The sequence below is a fragment of the Lucilia sericata genome, unplaced genomic scaffold (genome assembly GCF_015586225.1).
Source record: "Lucilia sericata isolate MDLA Ls3-8-SP2 unplaced genomic scaffold, ASM1558622v1 Contig000027F_arrow, whole genome shotgun sequence".
NCBI lineage: Eukaryota > Metazoa > Arthropoda > Insecta > Diptera > Calliphoridae > Lucilia > Lucilia sericata.
This window is the reverse complement of record NW_023994065.1, coordinates 403,502-412,791: the sequence shown is the minus strand read 5'-3', so window position 1 is coordinate 412,791 and position 9,290 is coordinate 403,502. Positions and strand designations below refer to the sequence as shown.

The following is a 9,290-nucleotide window of genomic DNA, read 5'->3' as shown; positions in this document are numbered from 1 at the left end:
AATCAAACTCGCCTGCGATCCTGGATCTAAAAGAGCACGTAAAGGAAAGAAACCGCGGATTGTTCGAACCTGCAATCAAATAGTATATAACAAAACAGTTTGGAATGAATTTGCATTATGAATTGAGACTTGGGGTGTGTTGTTAACATTAGCATTGGACGGAGATGGTGAAACGGCTGAGGTTTGGTTGTCCTCAGAGTGAAGAACCGTATGATGAAGTTCTTTACAAATAATGCAACGAAATGGAGAACCACAATTAATGTGATCGTGTCCGACTACAAAACAGTTTCGACAAATCTTTTTGTTTGATAAGAATTCATCCTTTGAATGTAAAGGAAGAACTAAAAATTTAAAACATTTAGATAAGTAATGATTTGCCTTACAATATGAACATGAAATTGTGTTATTCTTAGAATAGTTACCAGTGTTACAAGAAGCCTTCTTGTACTGTGTAAAACTTTTATTACCCTTTAGGGGCTTTTGTTTTAAATTAAGTGAAAGTCCATCATTTATAGACTCTAAAGATCGGAATGTTCTTTCTAAAAACGAAAAAAGTTCATCCCGAGAGGACAGTTCTGTGGTAGATCTTAAAGATTGCTGCCAATCTTTTCTCGACTGAATGTCTAACTTTTGCACAAGTAAGTGTATAATAATCGGATCCCAGCTCTGGGTGTTTATATTCAGATTCCTAAGTGAGGATAAACATCCTTGGGCTGAGTCAAGTAAAGTTTTAATTGATTGAAATCCACCATCAGATTTTGGTATATTGAAAAGTTTTAGTATTAAATTTCCAACAAGCATTCGCTTATTGTGATACCTGGATTCTAGAATCTTCCAAGCGAAATCATAATTTGCCTCTGTGGCAGAAATACTTTTAATTAAATTTGCAGCTTCTCCTGATAGCGTGCCTTTTAAATAATAAAATTTCTGAACTTTATTCAGACAATCGTTATGATGAACTAGGGAGCAATATATATCCCGAAATATTCTCCTGAGAATTTTGGCAGTGATATATTCGGGAGTCTAGTGTCAGAATTAATAGTAGTATCTGACCGGCTATTAGGCGCGGCGAATGTACTAGCCATTGGGCTGTTTGTAGCAGAATGCTCTGAAAGAATGTCTATCAACTTTCCTTTAAATGTAAGATATTTATCAGAAAAATCCAAATTAATATCCTCATTTATATAAGGAACATCATTTAAATTTATGGATTCTTCATGAATTTGATGAACTATTCTTTCATGTTGTGCTTCAAACTTATGGAAAATATCGTCTAACCTTTGTACCAATGAACTTACGTAACCATTTGTCCTCTCATTGACATTTCTTTGTTCAAAACGAACCTCTAACTTGATTACCATTTGCAACAAATCACGTTGCTCTTTGATCAGGAGATCAAGATTGTTCATGGTTAGTTATGATTAGAACACCACTAAAAATTCAAAAGTCAAAGTTGCAGTGAAATTGGAAAGACTTCTAGATTCCCGGGTTTCGGCACCAATAATTATATTAAGTAATTATTGCTTAATTAAAGAAATATGTTAATTTATATTTTAATTCAAACAATGAATATGTTAAGTAGGTTTAGTTAAAGAAATATTCAATTTATTTAATCACTTTAATTTTACTTGCGATTTTTAAACCTTACTGTTGGAATACAACGAAGAGAAGAGATCGAAAAAAAGCTTAAAATTTAGAGTGTACCTAATTAGCACTTATTAATTTTAATTGAGTGACATTAAAAAACAAGTAAAACAAAATAAAGCAAAAATATCAAAAATAAATTTACATAAATATTGTAATATAAGTAATTCCGTTAATATCAAATGCACTCATAGAGATAAAAATGCAAGAGTGGTAAGAATGATGTATGTAAGTATGAACAGACACACATCACAATTACATCATTAACTGGTCAACAGATTAAATATACTACGATCAATTTGAATAGGTACACTAATTAAATTTAATTAATAAGATTAGAATAAATATAATTGTTCAATTTACAATCGATGTTGTAGCGTTGTATGCGTTGTATGTCAGCAGCTGCTACAATAGTCATAACAATGTTGTTGGTATTTTCTATGCAAAAGCTCTATACAACTCCTACGACAATTTTTCATATGTTTTTCGAATGTTGCACAGTGGGGCAGAATGGAAATTTTTTGGAAATAAATCTGGCATTTCTAAACGGCTGATCCGATCGGGATAAAATTTGGCGTGAGCGTAGCCAAGGTATCTTTACGCAGAACGCTTTGGCGTAAAAAACTTGTCCTATTTTTTGAAAATGTTGCCACTGCGTCCTTCCGAATATGACCTATTTTTTATCAAAACTTCAATTTTGGGCGACATGTTCTAAAATCCCAAAGCTGGGATCAGCAAACTGAAAGCAGTTTTGGAAACCTCAATATGTTTTCTATTTACTCCAAAAGTATTTTCCCAGCCCTGAAAGAAATGTGGACCCTATGGGCAAAAAAGTAAAAAATCCCATTTTTGGAATTTTCATTCCTATTTTTGGGAATTGTGGGATGCCCTATGACCTTTTCAATTTTTTTTCTTATTTAAAATGACAAATTTAACAGGCGTTGAAAATTTCATTGAGTTTTGTTCATAAATAAAGATTTTGTCATATATTACATATTTGTTTAATTTCTAAAACTATGATTTATATCAAAATTTTAATAGGGTCGCAGATAGCTACAACAATTTAGTCCATATTTTTCCCTTAATATCATTTTTTAGTTTGATATGGAAATTCTCGACCCTTTACAAAAAATTTCAAGCCAATATCTCAATTACATTCAAAAATATGTTCATTTAAACCTGTGTTGGCGCCGTTGCCGTCCACCGTTTATTAATGTTCCGATCCCTGCAAACGACTCTACATATGATGATCTGGCATCACCATATGTAGTGTGGTGAGTTGGCTCTTTGCTAACAAGAAGTGAATTGACTTTTTTTTGTTACATTAAAAAAAAACCAACAAGAGAAGTAGACAGACATAAGAAAAGGAACAAAAGGAAATTATTATTAAAATAAAAATTAATTAAAACCATAAAATTAAAGTAAAATTTATAAATTAAAATAAGTGCTAACTAAAATAGAATATAAGTACAAACACAAAGAAATAAATAAAAGAAAAACCTGAACCAATAAACAAAAAATAAGGGTGGTTTTTTTATCATAAAGAGAGAGTGCGTGTGTGTTTTATCGAAAACCGCGACCTATCCCACAGCAGTTTCCAGCCACTTGCAAACATCAGAACCAGGTAAACCCGTGGAAAGAAACATTGGTCCTTCTCCCGACAAATTGCTGAAAAAAAGGTGCGTAGCTTGAAGTATAAGTTAATTAAAGTGTTTCATTTGTGTGTCCCTTATAAATTTGTGTCTCGAAAAAGTGAGGTTATACCATTTTGAAAAAGTTAAAGTAAAAGTGGCCATTTTTCTACAGTACGTTGTTTTTGTATTTGTATTCCAATTTTTGTGCCAAAAATTTGACGGCCATCTTTTTTTCTCGCAGTTTTTTTTGCTAAGTGGAAATTTATTGGAAAGTGCAACAATTTAATTTGTGGTTCTTTTTAAATCGTGCCTTGGTTTAAAATATTAGTGGCTCTCTTTTTACCTTGTGTTTGTTAAAAATATTAGTATTTCTCTTTAATCTTGCGTTTATTAAAAACTGTAGTGGTTCTCTTCAAAACTTGCCTTTGATAAAAAGTTTGTAGTTCTCTTTCTAAATTGAATTTTTTGTTGCTCTTTTTTTAAAAAACTTGTCTTTGATTTTCCACTGCAAATATTTTGAACAAAAATGTCAATTTTTGAAAAGTATATTATCTCGGCGGACGAAATGATTATTTTTCTCATTATACGGATGATGCCTTTGAATTCGAAAGAAATGAATTGGATAAGGCATGGGAAAAGTACAAAGGCCTTTATGATGAATGTTCCGCTGAGACTATAGAAAAAAAGAAAGAACTTTTAATGGTCCAAACAAAACACCCGCAGATCCGTAAAGCATATGTGCGTTGCATAAACATAATTTCAAAGGCAAGAAAACACTTAGATAAAAAGAAAGAGGAAAATATAGAAGCAGGAGTTCCCAACCTTTGTAGTTCCATAGCTGTACCTCCGTGTGATACCGGTATTTTTCATGGCGATTACGTATCGTGGCCCACTTTTAGGGACATGTTTACGGCAATTTATATAAATAATAATAGACTTAGCCCTGTTGAGAAACTGTTTTACTTATTTAGGAAGACTGATGGCGAGGCTCGTGATATAAACAGGAATGTAGCTCTTACAGGAGATAATTTCGAAATCGCATGGAAGAATTTAATAACTCAATACGAAAATAAACGCGTATTAATAATTAGTCAATTAAAAGTATTGTTTAATCTGACTCCTTGCACACAAGATTCAGCACCAGAAATAAAAAGGCTCCAAAGGGAGATTAATAATTGTATGTCAATTTTAAAATTATATAAAGTTGATATTGGTTCTTGGGACCCCATATTTGTGTTTCAAAGCTCATCGCGTTTGTCTGAGTGTTCCCTAAATCTTTGGGAACAATCCGTTGGAAATAAAACAGAGGTTCCCAAATGGGAAGAGTTAAACAATTTTTTAACGGATAGATTTCATGCTCTAGAAAGCGTTTCTGATATCATATCTTTGAACAATACATTTGCCATTAGCTCTCAAATGGTTTTAAACAGTGACAATAAAACATCAACTAAAGTTAAACAATTTAAGGCCCATTATAACAAAGTAGATTCTTTACAATGTAAAATATGCAAAGAAAATCATAAGTTGATCACTTGCAACAAGTTTTTAAATATGGACTACAAAAATAGAGTCTCAACATTGAAAAAGTTTAGATTCTGTTTCAATTACCTAACTATTGGCCATATGTACGGTGATTGTAAAAGTCCAAATGGTTGCTCTAAATGCAAAAGAAAGCACCATACGTTAATGCATAAAGATTTTATAAAGAAAAGTACTCAAAATCAAGTAAATGATGGGTCTCAAATTGATAATCAAAGTAACAATAATCAAGTACAGTCTTCTAATATTGCCGGCCCTTCAGGGGTAGTACATTCGCACCATACGTCTGTTTCAAAAAAGGTTATGTTGGCTACAGCATGGGTCAACATTATTAAATTTGTGCTCGTATTACAAGGTACGAGCACTTATTGATCCTTGTTCAGATGAAAGTTTTATTTCTGAAAAAATCCAAAAATTATTGAATTTGCCTACTAGTCCAGTTACAGCTGAAATTACTGGTTTAGGCGGTGGTGTAATAAGCAAATCATCAAAAATGGCATTTTTGGAAATTGGTTCTCTTTTTGAGCAAAATTTGTCTCTCAATATTAAAGCTTTGGTCGTGCCTCAGGTGACTAGTAATGTTCCAACACACTCCTTTGTACCACTAACTGAAAATGATCTACCAAATTTAACTTTTGCGGACCCAAAATTTTATGAAAGTGGTAAAATTGATTTGTTATTAGGAGGTGATTTATATCCTCTTATACTTCGTGAGGGAGTTCAACATGGAATTTTTAATTCATTAGTAGCTCAAGAAACAATTTTTGGATGGATTGTCACAGGCCCTACACCAAATAATGTTTCCCCACAATTTATAAAAATGTCTTATATGACTAAAGTTTCTATTAATGACCAATTGACAAAGTTTTGGGAATTAGAGGAAGTTTCTCGAAGAAAAATTTTATCAGAAGAAGATAAAAAGTGCGAAGAGATTTATTGTTCCACTACAACAAGAAACTCGGAAGGAAGATATGTTGTAACTCTGCCCTTTAAAAACAATTTTCCAGTGCTAGGTCCAAATAGACATATAGCGGTTAGTCAGTTCCTTAGAAATGAAAAATCATTATTACGTAAACCTGAATTTAAGGCTCAATATGATGAGGTCCTCAAAGAATATATAACTTTAGAACATATGGAAAAGATAGAAGAATCCGAAAGTAGTCCAAGTTATTATTTACCTCACCATGGTGTATTTAAGCCGGAAAGTACTACTACAAAGATGAGGATTGTTTTTAACGCATCGAGTGTGTCATCTAATGGTAAAAGTCTCAACGACATGTTGTATGTAGGCCCTATACTACAAGCAGATTTAGTGGTCCTGATTTTAAAATGGCGATTCTTTCAGTTTGTCTTTAACGCGGATATTTCAAAAATGTATCGTCAAATTTTGCTAAAGAAGGAGCATAGACAGTTTCAAAAGATAGTTTTTCGTAGTTCTGGTGAAAATGAAATCGAAGATTTTCAATTAAATACTATAACTTTTGGCGTTAATTGTGCCCCTTTTTTGGCCCTTAGGACGCTACTAAAGTTAGCTGATGATGAAGAAAGATGTTTTCCACTTGGTTCTAGAATACTTCGTGAGTGTATGTATGTTGATGATGCTCTTGTAGGAGCACATTCTATTCCTGATGCTTTGGAGGCACGAAACCAATTAATTGGTATATTAGACACAGCTGGGTTTGAGTTAAGGAAATGGGCCTCAAACTCTAAACAAATTTTAAAAAATTTGCCCCAAGAGCATCTTCTTAACTCTTCTTTTTTGTCGCTCGATGATAAGAGCAATGCTAAAACTCTTGGTGTCCGTTGGAATGCGGCGGAAGACTATTTTTACTTTACAACTGAGAAGATTAAGTTCAAAACAGCTTATACAAAGAGGGAAGTACTCTCAATTATAGCAAGGCTATTTGATCCAGCAGGTTGGTTGGCCCCAGTGATTATAACAGCAAAGATTTTGATGCAGCAAATGTGGCTCGACAAAATAGACTGGGACGAACATATAAAACCTGTGGCTCTACAAAAATGGAAGACATTCATTTCTAATTATAATGAGATTAATACAATTAAACTAGATCGTTGGGTTCAATATATGCCTAGCTCTTATATTGAATTTCATGGCTTTTGTGACTCTTCTGAGTTAGCTTACGCAGCTACACTATATATACGTATTGTGAATGGTGATAAAGTTTACGTAAATCTTCTTATTGGCAAAACAAAAGTGGCTCCAGTCAAAAGGCCATCTTTGCCACGTTTAGAGTTATGTGGCGCAGTACTTTTAGCAAAGTTAGTAGACCGTGTTATCCCTAATTTCAACCTCAATACATATACTTTATATTTGTGGTCCGATTCTACAATAGTTTTAGCATGGTTACGAAAACCACCGTGCAATTGGAAAACATTCGTCGCAAATAGAGTAGCCACAATATTAGAAAAAGTTGGAAATAAAAGTTGGTTCCATGTAGCATCAAATGATAATCCTGCCGATATAGCAACCCGGGGGCTGATACCTTCGGAATTAAGAGAGAACACACTCTGGTGGAATGGCCCAAAGTGGCTAAGATTAGATAAATCTTGTTGGCCCACAAGTTTACTAGAATATGAGACTTCGGAAGAGTCCAAAAGGGTTCAAGTCAATATTGCTAGATCGTCAGAAAAAGAAGATATTCTTGATCGTTTCTCCAGCTTGTCTAAAGCCTACCACGTTATCGCTTACATATTCAGGTTTTTCAATTTGACAAATAAAAGCAGGCGTAAAACTTTCAACTACGATACTGTAAAAGTTTCGGCAAAAGAACTACTTTTTGTACGAAATCGAATATTTTCCGTATCTCAACAATTACACTTTTCTGAAGAGTTCAATAGTTTGCTCACGAAGAAACAGATTAGTCCCCATAGCACGTTATTAACCCTTACGCCTTTTCTAGATAAAAACAATATTATACGTGCTAATGGTCGTCTTGGTTCCACAACTTGTCTGTCCTATAACGAGCGACACCCTATTATTCTAGCTTATGGAAGTAGGTTAGCTCGCCTTTATGTGGAATTTGTGCACAAATTAGTTTTTCATGGAGGCCCTCGACTTGTTTTAAACGTTATCCGCCAAGAATGTTGGATAATTAAGGTGAAAAATCTGATCAAAACCGTATCTTATAATTGTAAAGATAAAGACAGGAAAAAACTCCAAACGCAAATTATGGCAGCCTTGCCCGTAGAAAGAACCACTCTAAGTCGCCCTTTTACTAACACAGGCGTTGATTTTGGTGGCCCTTTTGAGATTAAAAGTTTCACTGGTCGATATTGTCGTATCACTAAAGGTTACGTGTGCCTCTTTGTTTGTTTTTCCACCAAGGCCATACACCTTGAAGCAGTTAGCGATTTGTCCACTCAGGCGTTTCTGGCAGCTTTGGCTCGGTTTATAGCACGTCGTGGTTGCCCTAAGTGTATTTTTTCGGATAATGGTAGAAATTTTGTTGGCGCAGCGCGCGAACTTGGCTTAAACTTCGCAAAACACGTAAAAGAGCTACGTGATTCTGCTGTCGAAAAATATGGCCATCAACACCTAGAATGGAATTTCATCCCTGCAGCCGCTCCTCATATGGGCGGATTGTGGGAGGCAGGTGTAAAGAGCCTTAAATTACATTTTAAGAAAACTGCTGGTCAGCTTAAATATACTTTTGAGGAGTTTTCTACCCTTTTGGCACAGATAGAAGCGTGTCTCAACTCCCATCCTTTAGCCCCAATTTCAGATAGTGTTGAAGATTTGTCTGCCCTTACTCCAGGACATTTTTTAATAGGTACTGCTCTTCTCACCCCAGCAGAACCCGAAGAAGTATCCTCGCCGCTCAGTATTGTTAATAGATGGCGAAAAATTAAAGCTTTACAACAAGAATTTTGCCACCGTTGGAAGCAAGAATACTTAAAAGAGTTACATAAGCGCAACAAGTGGAAATTCTCTCAAATTGATCTGAAAGAGAATGATCTTGTTGCTCTTAAAAGCGAACCAACCTGTCCAACTGAATGGCGTTTAGGTCGAATCGTTAAGATTTATCCTGGCCCTGATGGGAAAGTTAGGGTTGTCGACTTAAAAACTCAAAATGGTATCATAAAGAGGCCCATTCACAAATTAGTTCTTCTACCAAATTGATTATTTTAAATATCTTTTAAAGCTTCTCTAATAACGTTTCTCATTTCCAGTGCACTATGTCAGAAGGTTTTTTCAATCCGAATTTTTGTTGCCCCTTATGTAATCGATTCCATGCCATCCGTCAGTGCTCCCGGTTCATCGTAATGACTGTTCAACGTAAGCTTAGAGTTGTATCCCAGTATTCTCTGTGCTACAATTGCTTGGCACAGTCCCACACTCGACCTGACTGTAAAAGTATCGATAGATGCCGCAGATGTATGCAAGACCACAATAGTTGGCTTCACCCAATGCCAGAAGGTCGCGTTTGGCTCCATATGACAGCTCACGTTAGA

The 9,290-nt window shown here is 34.7% G+C and overlaps 1 protein-coding gene across 1 annotated transcript; it reads left to right on the top strand.

The window, feature by feature from the left end:
• Window positions 1–1,565: 1,565 nt before the first annotated feature.
• On the top strand, window positions 1,566–8,958 carry LOC119610134. Its single transcript, XM_037965239.1, has 3 exons — window positions 1,566–1,578; window positions 4,483–5,081; window positions 5,173–8,958. The coding sequence occupies exons 1-3, from the start codon at window positions 1,566–1,568 to the stop codon at window positions 8,956–8,958; spliced, it is 4,398 nt and encodes a 1,465-aa protein (XP_037821167.1).
• Window positions 8,959–9,290: the final 332 nt, after the last annotated feature.

Coding starts and splice junctions, on each gene's coding strand:
- LOC119610134 (XM_037965239.1), top strand. Junction 5,082..5,172: donor ATATTGCCGGCCCTTCAGGG/GTAGTACATTCG, acceptor TCGTATTACAAG/GTACGAGCACTTATTGATCC.